At 41.2% G+C, this 18,160-nt stretch overlaps 4 protein-coding genes across 4 annotated transcripts in view; all 4 read right to left on the reverse strand.

Moving 5' to 3' along the window:
• Window positions 1–316: 316 nt before the first annotated feature.
• LOC109483926 lies at window positions 317–2,155 on the reverse strand. Its single transcript, XM_019787067.1, has 3 exons — window positions 1,428–2,155; window positions 1,004–1,132; window positions 317–530 (listed from the first exon to the last, which is right to left on the reverse strand). The coding sequence occupies exons 1-3, from the start codon at window positions 2,153–2,155 to the stop codon at window positions 317–319; spliced, it is 1,071 nt and encodes a 356-aa protein (XP_019642626.1).
• Window positions 2,156–4,826: 2,671 nt separating this feature from the next.
• On the reverse strand, window positions 4,827–7,113 carry LOC109483883. Its single transcript, XM_019787026.1, has 3 exons — window positions 6,386–7,113; window positions 5,271–5,399; window positions 4,827–5,076 (listed from the first exon to the last, which is right to left on the reverse strand). Exons 1-3 carry the CDS (start codon window positions 7,111–7,113, stop codon window positions 4,863–4,865), a joined length of 1,071 nt encoding a protein of 356 aa, XP_019642585.1. The 3' UTR covers window positions 4,827–4,862.
• Window positions 7,114–10,473: 3,360 nt separating this feature from the next.
• LOC109483925 lies at window positions 10,474–12,674 on the reverse strand. The gene is made up of 3 exons (XM_019787066.1): window positions 11,947–12,674; window positions 11,227–11,355; window positions 10,474–10,901 (listed from the first exon to the last, which is right to left on the reverse strand). The coding sequence occupies exons 1-3, from the start codon at window positions 12,672–12,674 to the stop codon at window positions 10,688–10,690; spliced, it is 1,071 nt and encodes a 356-aa protein (XP_019642625.1). The 3' UTR covers window positions 10,474–10,687.
• Window positions 12,675–14,379: 1,705 nt separating this feature from the next.
• Window positions 14,380–18,160, reverse strand: part of LOC109483906 (sushi, von Willebrand factor type A, EGF and pentraxin domain-containing protein 1-like) — a 19,043-nt gene continuing 15,262 nt past the window's right edge. Inside the window, exons 25-28 of the mRNA XM_019787046.1 lie at window positions 16,662–17,177; window positions 16,012–16,173; window positions 15,715–15,814; window positions 14,380–15,435 (exon numbers count right to left, since the gene is read on the reverse strand). Of these exons, the coding sequence (XP_019642605.1) occupies window positions 15,375–15,435; window positions 15,715–15,814; window positions 16,012–16,173; window positions 16,662–17,177 (839 nt within the window). The 3' untranslated portion in view covers window positions 14,380–15,374. The remainder of the gene's footprint in view (window positions 15,436–15,714; window positions 15,815–16,011; window positions 16,174–16,661; window positions 17,178–18,160) is intronic.

The raw sequence follows: 18,160 nt of genomic DNA on the forward strand, positions 1-18,160 counted from the left end.
TTAAATTATGTGGCTATATCCCAGGTATATTTCACAGATACGTCTGGTAATGGTTTTTGTGCTTTATATTGGATTGTTGACTCTGATTTCGAAGGTTCTGAGTTCGAATCCTTAGCAGGCCCCTTTGTTGCGTCCATGTAAATGGAACTTTGGACCTATTTCCTCACCATTTGACTCAGATGAGTACCTAGCTTCGGTCAGGTACGTCCTCTCGGATAGGACGTAAAGCAAGAGGTCCTGTACATATGCAATGTTATCAAACACAAATATAGTCCAGACGCCTTCTCAAAGCTCTGGTATATAGTATCTAATATATCTAGTACATGACACTAGCGGTGACTACATCCGCCATCTTGGGGTCGATCTTCCGCAGTTCCCGGTACAGGTCCTGGTAGAACGGCTTGTTGATGGAACGGATGGTGTTCGGTGCCAGCGGGTTCAGATTGGGCTGGGTGATCAGGATACGGAACATGCTGGTGTTGAAGGCCTGGTAGATGCTGCACTCGGTGTCCCATGGGTGGAGTGAAAACCTGGTAGAAGGCCAAAGAAAGTAATTTTAATTAGTTAATGTCTGTCGAGACAGACTAGGTCGACAACACGTGGGTTGGAGATTGTCAGTCTCCCACCCACGTGGACTCCGGGAAGAGTCGTAACACTAATCGATATCCTAAATAAACAAACAAACGAATGAAAAAACAAACAGACTGAATAATAGGAGGTCAAGGGGTCTGAGACCAGTGAACGTGATGGTCTCAGAAGTTGGCCGGAACTCAGACATAAAGGAAGTCAGGAAGCCGAAGTCTGAAATGTCCGATTTTTTTTCTTGTTTGTAGACTTCATGGTGGTTTGCTTACATAATAAGAAAACGTATTCACACCTTCTCTGTACTGATTTCGGGGTCCAAAACGGTCAAAGTTGTTGTTGATGTTTAGTTTAGAAATACTATAGGCTTAGCTGCTTACTGTGATAACGATCGGTCTATTCTGAATGTTGGGTATCTCACCTTAGGAACGACCACTGACTGATGCCATCATGATCCAGGCTGTGCACAATGACGTGGTTGAAAAGAGGGTCAAGCAACTTTGGGTCAATCTCGTGGCGCTCCATGACTCCCTGTAGCGCCAGTCGTGACCTGTGGATTAGGGAAGAAAAACGACTCTCAATACTATTTTACAAAAGTCTAAAGTAGTGCCTATGCCAAAATTGTGAGTTGTTTTTTGAAGACGTGACCAATGCACCCCCGTTATATTTAAATTTAGATGTTTGGGCGTAGGCTTGACTTACGCCCTATCAATGTTTTCGCAACCCACGCGCTGTAAACCTACTTTATACTAAAACCAACAACTCAGCCATCCAAACTTATACCTCCGTACCTTGAAGTAATGAGATATAAAATCACTTATAAACGATATGGCATTTCCACTAACCTTAAAAGTTTTCCAGCAAAGGAGTCCTTCCCATGTGACTTCCAGCGTTCCATGGCCTGATGTCCGGCCAGAGCGCTCATGTTCCTACTCTCCTCCACTAGGCTCTCTCTGATACAGGCACCTCCATAGCCGAGATATCTGGACACGTTTCCGTCCCACTCTAACACACTCAGCGACGAATGGAGGAGCTCGTAATGTAACGGAATGGATGTGTAGCTTGACTCCTGGAGAATCTTTACATTGTTATCCACGATGTGTCGGACCAGGCTATTGGAGAACAGGTGGGACTTAGTGTGGAAGGAATGGGTATGGTAGAAGTAAACTGTGGAAAATATTTGACCCCTGTTACTCATTCTAACTCCGTTGCGAGTAAAGGACAAAAGCCGGACGCCCCTCTTGCCTCTCTTGTACCTCAGTGACATATTCTTCAGCTTGTATCCTCCGGAAGCACGCAACTTGCAATCTCTAACGGTTACTTCATATTCGCCCAACCTGCCGTCCGCTGCAGGGCGGATCAGCATTACCATGGTTGTGTTCTCTATGTAGCCGACAATGTCTCTGTCAGTAGGAGGTTCCATAAAGAACAGAAGGTAGAGAGAATAGAAGGCTGCGTATATCCACCGTATGTAGTACATGGGGCTCTGGAGGAGGTGGTGGCGCCGGAAGAGGTGCTGAACATTTGGGGTGCACTCACAGTCGTCAATACGGGGGAGGATAGGTGTCGGCATAATTTTGTGTCAAAAGAACTGGCAGCGACAGACCGCTATAAAAACGAACCTATAGAAAAAAATCGCGCCAGTAAGCGTCAAGAACGAACAACATAGACGCAATGACATTTTTACAAATGACAAATGATGCCATGTTGAGGCTATCAAGTACCCCTACCCTCTCTTTGATACATGTGGAAGACTAGGCTTTACATCATATACGAAATACAGTCAGTCTACATGACCCATATATGTGCTCATCCATGGATATGTGTTGTTGTTTTTTTTTTGTTTGTTTTTTCAGAAGTCAAACATGCAAACGTGTCGCTTCAATGAATGTCAGACATGCATGGCCAGGTGGGGGGTGTATGCAAAGAAGATAACCAACTGGTACTTTTTGACGGAACCACTGGCTTTCGTCAGTTATATCTAGCCGAAAACAAATAAAGACCTTGCCTTTGGCAAGGTTTTAAAGATCGGGTTATTTACTCTAAATCCTTACAGTCCCAGTCCTATCTTGTCGTCACGTTGTGAATTCGGGATAAACACGCCATGTTTATGATATCCACAAGACTCCGTAGCGTGAATCAAAAGATTCCCTCTAGCTTTAGAAACAAATACTAGATCATTGCAAAAGCTTCAGCATAGCCATGGTCGTGTTCTCTATGTAGCCGCCAATGTCTCTGTCAGCAGGAGGTTTCATGATGAACAGAAGGTAAAGGGAATAGATGGCTGCGTATATCCACCGTTTTCTGTCCGAAGGTTTCGTCAGTGCATGCCAGCTTTGTTTACATGAACATACTAATTTTTAATCTACATGTACGTGATTAGCCGAGGCGTATTTTTTTTTAATCTAGCTATAAGTAAAATACCCGAGTGAATAGCTGCATAGTCCACCGAAGAGAGACTTTGTTCAATGCGTATGTCAGTGAATATAGACCTCGATGTTATTAACATCAGGTACGTTGACTCCCAAACAACAATGGAACATAAAAAGGGACAAGGACAGTCTGGACAACAGTCTCTTGGTTCGCGGGATTCAAACCCAGACGGCAGCTTCGTCAAAGATCTAAACGTTGCATAGTAAATGGATATACTCACCTGTGAGAGATCGTATACATGTTAGAGATCTTTGCTTGCAGTTGTGGTCACGGAGCCATCTTTGTCTGAAATGCGACCCTGCTTCAAGGCCGGCCCACCCGACGGTTTCCTTGGGGTTGGGGTCATTAACCCCGGCAGCAAGAGCTTGGCGTGTAAACACAGGCTATCACCTATACAGCCATGTTCTTGTAGGTGAACCATCTAACGCCAAATTCCACCGCAAACAAGGGAAGCCACGTGTGATCTCACTAAACACCACAACTTGCTTCATGATCAGTGAAGTGAAGACGTGTTATAAGTTCTTCAATGGTGCAAAATTTATGTTCTCGTGTGCACATTTAGCTGTATGAGTCATGGCTCTGTTTTTTGCCGAAGGTCAAAAGTGTGGCTTCATTGAGCGATGCGATAAGAATCAACTAATTGGAATGATACTATCTTTCGTCAGCGAGAATGCTACTGAGGACAACAGACCGGTATATACAAGAGACTACGAAGTCATTATCTTCTTCCAGATTTGTAGAAAAAAATGATCATCTTTTTTCTGATTCAAGAATGTGGACAAAAATCATCATACAGCGTGGTTATGGTTATTGGGGTGGTAAGGTGGTCTAGTAAATAGGATTGTTAACTCAAAATCCGAGGGTTCTGGGTTGGAATCCCGGGTAGGCCCCATTGCTGTGTCATTGAGAAAGACAGTTAATACCTATATCCTCACTTGACTCAGCTGTAAATGGGCACCTAGCTTCGGTTAGGGACGTCTTCGTGAATGGAAAGTTAAGCCACATGTTTAAATCTCAGTACACTTATCAAAAATATCATGGATTCCTCCCGATGTGAGTGGCTTAAATCTTACCTTCCGATCTCAGGTTTGACATCTTGAAAAAGGTGATAGTCACCTGTTATCTCAATCATTCTGCAATTGTGGTAAATCTTAAATCTATAAATAACAGATTAAAACATATTAAAATCAATGGTTCAAACCTAATATTTGGGATTGTTGTCCTCTCCAGAAGGTCGGTGTTTGGTCAATCTGGACAATGAGCCTTTTTTGCCCTTGGCATGGTTTTAAGTGTCGAATTATCTACTGTTATTACAGTCCTATAGCTCGCCAAGAATCGTGGTTCATCCTGGATAGAAATATACAATGTTTATATTTACAAGTCGCCGTAGCTTGACTAATAATAATCTAAAGGTTTCTTAGAGTCTTAGAAAGAATCTGAACAAAGAAAACTTACTCCAATGGCAAAACGTCGAATGTGGCGTTAGTGTACAAAAGTCTCAAGGTCTCGTCAGAGCACCGCGAGATTCATATCTCTGGAAACGATGTAATGACGTGGAGGCTATGCATGGGGTTTAGCATTTAAAATATGTTTGACAACACACTATGTAAATCCGGTATGTAGTTGTAACATATGAGAGCACACATGGTGTAATTTGGGTTTCACACATACCAAACAAAAACAACCTTCGTTATAATTATATCTCGCTCATAGCGTCCTCTTGTGGTTGGTTAATTTCCTGCAGTCCGCGGTACATATTAGCGTTAAGCGTTTAATAAACAACGCTATAAAGTTTAATGCACCAAATACGCCATACGCCTTTGCAGAACGCTAGTATAGACGACCATCTAGAACATGACACTAGCGGTGACTACATCCGCCATCTTGGGGTCGATCTTCCGCAGTTCCCGGTACAGGTCCTGGTAGAACGGCTTGTTGATTGAACGGATGGTGTTCGGTGCCAGCGGGTTCAGGTTGGGCTGGGTGATCAGGATACGGAACATGCTGGTGTTGAAGGCCTGGTAGATGCTGCATTCGGTGTCCAATGGATGGAGAGAGAACCTAGAAGAAAGCCAACGGAACCCATGTTAATGACGATAGGTACTTTTTTTTTCTCTGGAAATATAGAAGTATTGTTAAGGGCGGCTGTCCAAATGCCACGTATTTATATACGCATGGGGTCAGTTTTGATCCAAGCGTTGATTTTTTTGCGAAAACAAGAAGACGATGTTGATTTTGCATTTTAAGTAACTCACCTTAGGAACGACCACTTACTGCTGCCATCATGGTCGAGACTGTGCACAATGGTGTGGTTAAAAAGAGGATCCAGCAACTTTGGGTCAATCTTATGGCGCTTCATGACATTCTGTAGTGCAAGTCGTGACCTGTCAGGAGAGTGAGGAAAGTGGCTCTCAGTTTGTAACAGTTTAAGACGTGACAGATTTAGTTGTTAAGCTTATTTTTAGCCACGTATCATCGCATTTTGGTTACACAAAGTATGGTAATTCATTGTGGGTAGAAAAAAACCTAGGTTCTAAAGACCGACAAGTTTCCACCTGTGAAAACAAACTGTGATGACATGTAAGTCTGAAGGTATCAACCAGTCATTTAAGAACATGCAGATAATTCATCTTATTGTTAGTAAATGTAGCTTAGAGTTAGCAATTTGTATTCATTGTTTCGTTCAAATGGACAACAGATATCAAATTCGTTTAAATATTTTTTAAATCCCCTTTTGTCTGATTTCTCAGAGACTGTCATGCAGCGCTGTTTTACTTATTTTTGTTAGATACCAAATTCTGAGACCTCTTCGTTCCCCCTGATATTCTTCTTGTCAACCCTTTTCCCACATGCTGTCAACCTACTCTGTCTGGACAAATACACGAACCCAAAGCTCAGCCACCGAAAAAATACTTTCGTACTGGGATGTAATGAAGAAAATTATTTTTTACTACATATATCACCATTCATAATTTAGATTAATTTACAGTTGATATCATTCAACTACATTTATCTGAACGAAGAATCAGTACTTTTGTGGTTTGTTAAGACTTTTTCAGTTGACACTGATGTTAGTTATTCTTGGTTCTTACACTTTGTTCTGGCATGACTGAACGTGACTTTGGTTTTTATGTATGTTTCTCTGTACTTGAGTTATTTCATATTTCTTGAATAAGATTTTTGAAAAAAAGAACATTACTTTCCTCACAGTCTGAATGCCAATCTTTACCTCACCCATGTGCAGTCAACTCACTCTCTCTGGACAGATACCCAAACCCGCAGCTCCACGACTCAAAATGATACTTTCATATCCAGAAGTAACAAGGAATATTTCTTGACTTGAACGTTCTACAGTGACCCTTTCTCTTACCTGTAGAGTTTTCCAGCAAAGGAGTCCTTCCCATGTGACTTCCAGTGTTCCATGGCCTGATGTCCCGCAAATGCGCTCATGTTTCTGCTCTCCTCCACTAGGCTTTCTCTGGTGCCGACATTGCCATAACCGAGATATCTGGACACGTTACCGTCCCGGGCCAGCGCACTCACGGACGAATGGAGGAGCCCGTAATGTAACGGGATGGAGGTGTAGCTTGACTCCTGGAGAATCTTTACATCGTTATCCACGATGTGTCGGACCAAGCTATTGGAGAACAGGTGCGACTTGGTGTGAATGGAATGAATGTGGTAAAAGTATATTGTGGAAAAGATTTGATATCTGTTGTCGATTTTAACTCCGTTGCGAGTAAAGCAAAGAACCTGGACGCCCCTCTTGCCTGTCTTGAACCTCAGTGACATGTTCTTCAGCTTGTATCCTCCGAGGGCACGCAGCTTGCAATCTCTAACGGTTACTTCATATTCACCCGACTTGCCGTCTGTTGCAGGGCGGATCAGCATAGCCATGGTCGTGCCTATGTAGCCGACAATGTCCCTGTCAGTGGGAACTCGCATGACGAACAGAAGGTAGAGAGAATAGAGGGTTGCGTATATCCACCGTATGTAGTACATGGGGCTCTGGAGGAGGTGGTGGCGCCAGAAGAGGTGCTGAACACTTGGGGTGCACTCACAGTCGTCAATACGGGGGAGGATAAGCGTCGGCTTCATTATGTGTCAAAAGAACTGACAGCGACAGACACCTATTAAAAAACGTACATACAGAAAAAATACACGCCAGTAATTGTCAATAATGAATAGCATGAACGTCATGACATTTGTACAAATGATGCCATGTTGAGACTATCGAGTAGCCCTACCCTGTCTTCGATACATGGGAAAGACCAGGCTTTACATCATATACAAAATGCAGTCAGTCTACATGACTCATATATGTGCTCATCCAGGGATATGTGGCATTTATGTATAGCTCTGCTTTTTTGCAGAAGGCAAACATGCATACGTATGTGAATTCTGGATAAACACATCGTATGTTAATACAAGACTTCGAAGCCTTAATCAAAAGATTCCCTAGAGTTTTAAAAAAGAATATAAGATTTTTTTTTACAATTATTGCAAAAGCGGCAGCTGTAGCGGTCAATGCGACCATTTTTCTCCGAAGGTTTCGTCAGTGCATGATAATATTAGGCTCTCTAAATGTGCGTTGTTATCTCCTTGACTAGTCAATGTGCATATTTTTTTTCTATTTTAGCTGTGAGTGAAATATTTGAGTGAATAACGGCGTAGTCCACCGAGGATAGTTGTTCAAGGCGTATGTCAACGAATAAAAATGATTGTCATCAACACCAGGTACTTTGACTCCCAAACTACAATGAAACACAAAGGGACAAGGACGGCAGTCTCCTGGTTCGCGGGCCGATTTGAACCCAGACCGCCAACTCACGAATTCGAACCCAAAGTACTACTCGCAAGGTAAAATAGGTCCGGACTTGTTAGACTGGTCAGTTGGTGGGGCTTATTTCAACCTTACCGCTACATGGATGAAATACGGTTTCTTTGTACTACTTCGTAGAGTATACACAGATCAGCATGAAGTCCGTTCTTTCACATAACAAAGTTTCCATGAGAGACACTTTGTGCTACATGGATGAAATATTTCACTTATGCAACGTACCGCCCAAGAACAGACAAGCTTATATAATGTATGGACAGAAGACGGTTTCGTCAAATATCTAAACTCTGCACAGTAAAGCTATACCCACCTGTGAGAGATCGTAGAGATCTTTGCTTGCAATTGTGGTCTGAAATGACACCTATATTCTGTCTAATTGTGCTCCTGGCTTCAAGGCCGGCCCGACGGTTTCTTGTGGTTTGGGGCTTTTAACCCCGACAGCGAGAGCTTGACGAGTAAACAAAGGCAACCACCTATAACCGCGGTCTGTTCTTGTTTACTAAGTGGACCATCTAACGCCAAATTCCACCGCAAACACGGGAAGCCATGTGTGATGTCACTAAACACCACAACTTGCTTCATGATCAGTGAAGTGAAGGCGTGTTATAAGTTCTTCAATTGTGCAAATTAATGTTCTCGTGTGTATGCAATGTGCGCATTTAGGTGTATGAGTCATGGCTCTGTTTTTTTTGCCGAAGGCAAAAAGTGTGGCTTCATTGAGCGATGCGATAAGAATCAACTATTTGGAATGATACTATCTTTCGTCAGGGAGAATGCTGCTGAGGACAACAGACCGGTATATACAAGAGACTACGAAGTCATTATCTTCTTCCAGATTTGTAAAAAAAATTATCATCTTTTTCTGATTCAAGAATGTAGACAAAAATCATCATACAGCGTGGTTATGGTTATTAGGGTGGTAAGGTGGTCTAGTAAATAGGATTGTTAACTCGATCAAAATCCGAGGGTTCTGGGTTGGAATGCCTGGCAGGCCCCATTGCTGTATCATTGAGAAAGACAGTTAATACCTATATCCTCACTTGACTCAGCTGTAAATGGGCACCTAGCTTCGGTTAGGGACGTTTTCCCGGATGGAAAGTAAAGCCAGAGGTCCCGTGCTAAAGAAGAGCCACACCTAACATGTTTTAATCTCACTACATTTATCAAAACGATCAGGGATCCCTCCCGGTGTGAGTGGTTTTAACCTTACCTTCTGGTCCCAGGTTTGACATATTGAAAAGGAGATAGTCACGTGTTATAATTATCTCAATCATTCTGCAAATGTGGTAAATTTTAAATCCATAAAAAGCATATTAATAAATAATAAAATCAATGGTTCAAACCTTATATTTGGGGCGACTGTCCCTCTCCAGACGGTCGGCGTCTGGACAATAAGCCTTTTTTGTGTACTTTCTAGCTGAAAACAAATACAGACCTTGCCCCTAGGTGTCGAATGATTTACTGCAATTACAGTCCTAGCTTGTCAAGAATCGTGGTTATCCTGGATAAAAATATGCAGTGTTTATGGCATTTATAAGACACCGTAGCTTGACTAATAATAATCTAAAGATTTTATAGAGTCTTAGAAAGAATCTGAGCTAAACTAGAAAGGCCAATATTTGCTTTGGAGCAAATACAGCGATGGGTTCACCACATTTTACGACATGGCAGGGAAAGAATGGGAAACACAAGGGAAAACAATGATTTACATTGATATAACTATAATATGAAGTAAAATACAACTAAAACAACAGTTGGATAGCTATTCCCTACTTTATTGGTTAGGATTTTTAATTGCATAATGCAAACTGTTGATTTTCAAAATAAAAAAAACGTCCATGCCCGGCATTCCAATGCTGGAGCAGGAAAGCTTGAAATACCTACCAAAACACTTGAATACAGACATACTGTCAGTATGGAAATGCTTCTGTGCAGGTGTTAATCAAAGTTAAATCCCAACAGCCAATCAGCAAGAAGTATACATACTGTCAGTATGGAAATGCTTCTGTGCAGGTGTTAATCAAGTTAAATCCCAACAGCCAATCAGCAAGAAGTATAGAGGAAAGCTGCATGCCTATTGGTTGATGCCCTGCATGCCATTGTGATGACTCATGCCCAAACGTGGTAAACAAGGCACACTAACACAGTAATACATTAGCTATAACACAGCCAAAAAACTCAAATAAAACCATTCTAAAAGCCTGTATCACAATAATTTAAAAAACGCCTAGGGGTATTTGCCCACTGTACCTCCATACCAAATTTCAGGACCTTGGGCTCTAAAATGAAGAAGCTGAATCCATTTAAAAAATGGCAGGAGAAGGAGGAGAAGAAGGAGAAGAAGGAGAAGAAACATCAGAAAAAGCAATATGGTTTTTTATGGGTTCGTGGTGTGGTGAACCCATAAAAAACTTTCTCCAATGGCAAAACGTCGGCTGTAGCGTTAGTGTACAAAAGTCTCAAGGTCTCGTCAGAGCACCGCGAGATTCATATCTCTGGAAACGTTGTAATAACGTGGAGGCTACGCATGGGGTTTAGCACTTAAGATTTGTTTGACAACACATCATGTAAATCTGGTATGTAGAGATATACAGAGCACACATGGTGTAATTTGGGTTTCACACATACCAAACACAAAAAATTACACAAATAGTTGAATCCGAACCTTCGTTATATCTCGCTCATAGCGTTCTCTTGTGGTTGGTTATTAATTTCGTAGGATTCTGCAGTTCGCGGTACATTTTAGCGTTAGGCGTTAAAAGAAGAACGTTATAAAGTTTGATACGCCAAATACGCTATACGCCTTTGCAGAACGCTAGTATAGACGACCATCTAGAACATGACACTAGCGGTGACTACATCCGCCATCTTGGGGTCGATCTTCCGCAGTTCCCGGTACAGGTCCTGGTAGAACGGCTTGTTGATGGAACGGATGGTGTTCGGTGCCAGCGGGTTCAGATTGGGCTGGCCGATCAGTATAAGGAACATGCTCGTGTTAAAGGCCTGGTATGTGCTGCATTCGATATCCCATGGATGGAGAGAGAACCTAGAAGAAAGCCAACGGAACACATGTCAATCATATTACTTGATTTTTTTCCTCTGGGAATATAGAAGTATTGTTTAGGGTGGCTGTCCAATTAGCACATATTAATATACGCCTGGGGTCAGTTTTGACCCCATACGGTGGTTTGAGGGATAAAGGAATCCAAGTGTTGATTTTTATTTTCGAAAACAAGAGGACGATCACTGGACAATAAAGGTTCTGATACACTGATATTCTTTACAAATATGGCAAATTACCCGCCCGGATATGAGTGTATCTGAACCTATTTCGTCCAGTTGATGTTGATTTTGCATTTTAAGTAACTCACCTTAGGAACGACCACTTACTGCTGCCATCATGGTCGAGACTGTGCACAATGGTGTGGTTAAAAAGAGGGTCCAGCAACTTTGGGTCAATCTTATGGCGCTTCATGACATTCTGTAGTGCAAGTCGTGACCTGTCAGGAAAGTGAGGAAAGTGGCTCTCAGTTTGTAACAGTTTAAGACGTGACAGATTTAGTTGTTAAGCTTATTTTTAGCCACGTATCATCGCATTTTGGTTACACAAAGCATAGTAATTCACTGTAGGTAGTGAAAACAAACTATGATGACATGTAAGTCTGAAGGTGTCAACCAGTCATTTAAGAACATGCAGATAATTCATCTTGTTAGTAAATGTATCTTAGAGTAAGCAATTTATATGTTGCATGTGTGCAACATATAAATTGTGTGCAACAAACAATTCATTGTTTTGATAAATGTGCTATTACACTGTGATATATATTTTAATAATTTTTTTTAAATCTCATGTTGTCTGCTTTCTCAGAGACTGCCATGTAGCGCTGTTTAACTTACTTATGTTAGATACCAAATACCTATTCCCCCTGACATTCTTCGTGTCACTCTTTTCCCCACATGCTGTCAACCTACTCTCTCTTGACAAGTCAAATACCCAATCCCAAAGCTCAGCCACCGATAAAATACTTCCCTGCCGGGATGTTATGAAGAACATTACTTTCATCTTAACAACCATCCACATTTCCACTAACCTAAAGAGTTTGCCAGCAAAGGCGTCCTTCCCATGTGACTTCCAGTGTTCCATGGCCTGATGCCCCGCCAGTGCGCTCATGTTCCTTCTCTCCTCCACTAGGCTTTCTCTAACACATGCATTACCGTAGCCAAGATATCTGGACACGCTTCCGTCCCAGGCCAGCGCACTCAACGACGAATGGAGGAGCCCGTAATGTAACGGGATGGAGGTGTAGCTCGACTCCTGGAGAATCTTTACATCGTTATCCACGATGTGTCGAACCAAGTTATTGGAGAACAGGTGCGACTTGGTGTGAATGGAATGAATGTGGTAAAAGTATATTGTGGAAAAGATTTGATATCTGTTGTCGATTTTAACTCCGTTGCGAGTAAAGCAAAGGACCTGGACGCCCCTCTTGCCTCTCTTGTACCTCAGTGACATATTCTTCAGCTTGTATCCTTCCGAGGCACGCAGCTTGCAATCTCTTACTGTTACTTCATATTCACCCGACTTGCCGTCTGTTGCAGGGCGGATCAGCATAGCCATGGTCGTGTTCTCTATGTAGCCAACAATGTCCCTGTCAGTGGGAGCTCGCAAGGTGAACAGAAGGTAGAGAGAATAGAGGGCTGCGTATATCCACCGTATGTAGTACATGGGGCTCTGGAGGAGGTAGTGGCGCCAGAAGAGGTGCTGAACACTTGGGGTGCACTCACAGTCGTCAATACGGGGAAGGATGGGTGTCGGCATCATTTTGTGTCAAAAGAACTGGCAGTGACAGGCAGCTATCTATAAATGAAGTATCTACAGAAAAAAGTTATAGCCAGTAATCGTCAATAATGAATGACATGAACGCCAGGACTTTTTTTTACAAATGATGCCATCTTGACACTATCGAGTAGCCTGTCTTAAAGGTGAAGACTAGGCCTCACCTCATCTACGAAATGCAGTCAGTCTACATGACCAATACATGCGCTCATTCAGGAATGTGTGGCGTATATGTATAGCTATGCCCTTTTTCAGAAGGCAGACATGCGTGTCGCTTCAATGAAAGTTAGACATGCACCACCAAGTTTGGGGGGTGCAACGCGAAAAAAAACTGAATGCGTGTTGTTATTAATAACTTAAGCTTTATTTGAATCTCCTTGCTTAGACAGGCTTAGGTGTACGGTTTTATATTTCAGCCATAAGTGAACTACAAGGAGATTGAGTTAAAAAACGTGATCCACCGGAGTTAGACTTTATTTACTGCCAATATATACCGGATATCAGAGAATTGCGACCTCTGTTATCAGGTACTACACAAAGGGGCGTGCACTGCATATACAGTCTTCTGTTTCCCGGGATTCTAACCTGAAGTCACTAACTCACGAATTCGGTCCCAAACCGCAAGGCTAAAAATTGTTCAGACTGGTCAGTTAGTTGTGCTTAAACCTTATTGTTACATGGATTAAGTGTTATCTCTTTATACTTCTTGAAGCTTCGTAGAACTAACACAACTTTTGTACCTCAGCGCTGCTTTTAAATGCCACCTAAGCAGTCTCTTCCAAGGCTTGTATGTGAACCATGCCAATGCCAAATTCCACCATAAGCAGCCGCCCGTAAGGTAAGTGAACCCTACGACTTGCTTCATGGTCGGTGCGGTGAAGCCGACATTGTTATGAGCTCTTCGGTGGTGCAAAATCATGGTCTCAGGATAAAAAGTATCTCAATTTGATTACAATCTTGAAACATACGTGTATTCAGAATGCAAGAGTTTTAAACCTATTTTGAAATTCTTAGTCTTTATTTTTTTTAGTCATGGTACTCTTACATTAACTCATGATGTTGGATCTGAATAATATTTGGAACAGCCTAGGCCTCCGCCATTTAACCCAGAACCCAGACCTAGATGGTCTGATGGCGGGAAAACAGGAGACCAATCAGAGTACGTCACGTGGACCAGCATGTATATATCTCCCGATAGGAAGCGTGAAGTCAGTTTTTCCTTATATAGCATCTGTAAATTATGAATTGGCAGCGGTGTGTACAGATATGTGAGCAAGTATGAAAAGGGAACTATTTTTTTTTTTCATTCAGTAACGATCATTCTTGTTAAGAACATGTGATGCCCGCTTTATTTCAACGGTTATTATAAACATTCATTGTGTGTCCCAGCTGGTATTTACCAGATCTAGACCATAGACAAAGCTCCAAGTAATGGGGTCGATATCGATGGACGAGGAGGATTATAACAGGCTTGCAAAAGAAGAGACCAGTGAAAATTCCGTTAACACTCAGCTGACGATAACGACAACTGTGACAGCGCAGACATGCTTTAAATGAACGTGACACTGATAATTTAAAACTGATAACTGGAATACCTTTTGTTTTCAATGGGTGACAGTTAACGGTGCGTTTAGGTGCTAATTTTATTTTTAGAACATATTGAATTGATTATGTGGATGACATCCTCTAAGACCCCAAAAACTGATTCGAACGTCAGAATAAAGCAGTCTGGCAAAAAAAGTTATCTTCTATAAGAAATCTACGTCATCAAGGTATGGTAGGTTGAATAAAAAACTCTTTATTTTCATTATCAACATTATATATTTGCATCAACAACAAACAACAACAACAGCACGCTTATCTTAGCCAACTGTTAATAGGACAGTACGTGCAAGTGTATGCTTGAATGGTCCTACTCCTTTCACCAGAAAATTCTTTCCCGTAGCACACAAATCGACATTTAACAATATTTGCTACGCAGTACAGATTTGAGAAGTGGATGCTATCTGCTTAGTCGTAAACCCATTTTTATTCTGTTGCTTGTTAAGTCCGGTACAGACGTATCCAAACAGTGATCACCCTCGTGGACTCACCATTTCACAGCGCTTTTCCGACATCGCTTCAGTAGTATAAAAGTTTGCTTTACAGATAAATTTTGCACCCCTAGCTGGTTGTCCTGGGCTCATGAAAGGAACATTGAGCTCTAATCACTCGAATAAATATTCATGTCCATACCTAGTGCACATGCATTCGCCATGCTTTAATTTATGAAAGATTAGGTTATTTGTGTTAAAAAATTTTTCCAAAGCGAAACATCTGGATGAAAAACAGAAGACACACTTTACATTCGAAATGCCGACTAATATGCTTTTTTGTCAAACGCCAGGTTACATGTAATATGAACAGAGACACGGTAAAGGGAAAATTCTCAGTTGGAATCTTTGTGTGCTAGGTAAATCTATATATTATATAGTGCAGTTGTATGCATTTTTCAGACTGAAGCAACTGCGCGTCTTACAAGGGGGCCAGTATTAGGGTATAAAAAGATGCCGCATTACCCTTAGGGTTGAGTGATGATTACTCGACTTCTCTTTTAGCATTCCGCATGAGTATTGTACCTATTTCACAAAACTATTGCTTAAGTATGCTAAAAGCGTGTTGTAGAATCCTTGAAAACTAGCCTTATCCAAAATGAGTGAGTGAGATGTCTGTTCTACTATCCATCACTTTGTTCTGGTGACTCCTGGGAAAGAAACAATTGGATTTTTTTCAGTATAACGTTCAACAAGAAGTTAGTCATTGATGCAAAGGAAAAATACAAACAAAAAAATTTAAAAAAAAACTATTGAAAAGCAAAGTATGCCTTGTCACTGAGAATCTTTTGTATCTTTGTTATGAAGTTTAGAACTTTATTAATCGTAAGATCTTCATATGATCTAGGAAAGTTTCTATAGTAACATATAAATAAGAAATTAATCGGATGTATAATAATACATTTTAAAAACAAAGTAAAACGCGTTACCTTGTTGGTATGCACCACAAAAACGGCACAGCGATGGCGAAGAAAGTAAATAATGCTCCCAATACGGCAATGGTGACGGCACTATCCCCATACTCACCACCTGGATAAATGCAAAAATCCCTGAACTTGTTTCTAGAAACCCAAATTTTTATTATTATTATTATTATTATTATCATCATCATCATCATCATCATCATCATCATCATCATCATCATTATTATTATTTTTATTAACGTTTGTGTTTGGAGGTATCTGGATCTTGAAGCAGACCAAAACAAGAATAAGAAAGCAACGTACCTAGACACATCGAGACTTGGTGGGCACCTGTTCCAGTTGTTGTCTGCTTGTTCGGACACGGGAGGCATTTCGTCTGGGCCTCCCTGTTCTGGTAGGCCCCTACTTCACACTCCTCACATTGCAGTGTTGTGGTGTTGAATAGTGATCCCACGGGACAGGCAACTGTGGCATCATCGTCAAATGTGTTGCAGCATTTGTTAAAACATCGATTTGAAGAATATGGAATCGAAAAAAAGTGTAGTCATCCTGCTTTCATCCGTCTTAATTTAATACAGGCTGATGTAAAATGCCGATAGTCGTCTCAACATTTCTTGAGATGTCTTCAAGGTCATGCTTGGTGTTAGTCTACCGGTGTGATGTGTTTTAGATTTAGGTAACACCGCATCTAGAAGGCGATTTCTGATGGTTATTCACTCTATCTTGGCATTTTTGCATTTGAAGCCTTCTTCAGTTGTCTATCATAAGCATTGAAATTGGCCGTTCAGCTAATAAACCCTGAACATTATATCATAATTAATCTCTATATTTTAGGTCCCCTCCTAAAAATGGTGCTTACTATAATAGCCAATATTGATAATGTTTTGATTACGTTGAGTTAGTGAAAAAGTCAACTCAAATACCTAGTTTTAATTATAATGAGCATCACATACCGCATGTGCCGTTCCCCCTCTTAACGTAGCCAACGTCGCACGTGGCCTCCGCAGGTTCCATCTGTAGTGAATCCGCCTGTACGACGTCCCACCACACACGGAGAGTGAAGTTACCTGACTCTACCACATCCTGAACCAACTCTGATAGTGTATCTACGCTTTCGGTCAGGAAAGAGACTTGATCGAACTTCTCATGTGTGGTGTTTTCGTTTGTTTTGTTCAAGCTCACAATAATGGTAAATTCAACATTGAAGCTACTATCAAATACGCCTCTTTCTAATCGTTTCACCCTATCTTCCGCCTGCCTTTTACGTCTGTCCTGTCCACAAATGACGTTAACGTTATCGATGGTACATAAGCCTGAAGCACAAATACTCGCACCAACAACTGAGTCCATTAGATTGCCCACGAATTTTTCCTTAATTTCATTTTGGGTGTCTACCGAATCACAATCTCCGCTGAAGTGGTAAAACGTCAGGTGACCATGACTTCTGACCTCTCTACTGTATTTTGCGCCTGAAACAAGAAAATACATTGTCGTTCTTAAGGCCATGTTGATTTGATCATATGGATGACATCCTTCGGGAGCCCCAAAACCGATGCGCGCGTGCGAATAAAAAAAAAGTTTTGCCAAAAAAAGAAGTTTTATTTCATTATGAAATCTACGTGGTCATGAGGGTTGAGCAAATGGCACAGAATATGGTTTGGCGAATAATCTAGTCTTCAAGTTCATTTCTTTACAATTTCGTCTTTTTTCGTTAGATTTTCGCATTCTACCACATTGGTATAGTTTTATTAATTTTTTTTGTAACTTATAGTATATTTTTGCTCATTTTGCAACTGTTTTGTACGATTTACAGTATGGTTGAAAACTTTTTTTTTGAAACGGCCGAAAATTCATGCGCGCGCGGATGTCATCCATATAATCAAATTAACATGGCCTAAGAGCAAACTTTTACACTAAGGCTTTGTAATGACTGGTCCTTTCTAGACGTAACGTACATGTCAAATCTTCTGTGATATGTAAAATTATCAATGAACAAGCCGTTTTTGCCGTTGCTGGAATAGGAAATACTGCAGTTCAATTTGAGAAGTTTGGAAAAAGTCAACAAGTTCGTACACATTTGCAAAAGAGACGTCGAAATAGTCAAACGTAAAAAACACACACAAAAAAATCGTATGCGACTACCAAATTAAAAGTTTCATGTTTTATTTTTCTAATCCTATGTCTAGTTCTAAGCCTTGTACAAGTGTACAAACTTATTCACGTGTATATCCATGTGACAACTTGGCAAACCTAAGTGTATAAAAGGTTGCCCTAATAAGATTAAACCCAGTCTGTGTGTACCCGGTGTTATGTTACTGACTAGGTAACCGTTATTGTTAGAGTTCCTTCACCCCGTATGACATAGGGTCTTGGCTACCCTAGCCTCCGTAGCAGGCTTATAGAACTGGGGGTTTGGTGGTCTTCGGCTGTTTTCTGATTAGCCCAGTTCTAA

The sequence above is a fragment of the Branchiostoma belcheri genome, unplaced genomic scaffold (assembly GCF_001625305.1).
Source record: "Branchiostoma belcheri isolate BF01 breed outbred unplaced genomic scaffold, Haploidv18h27 scaffold67, whole genome shotgun sequence".
NCBI classification, from domain to species: Eukaryota; Metazoa; Chordata; class Leptocardii; order Amphioxiformes; family Branchiostomatidae; genus Branchiostoma; species Branchiostoma belcheri.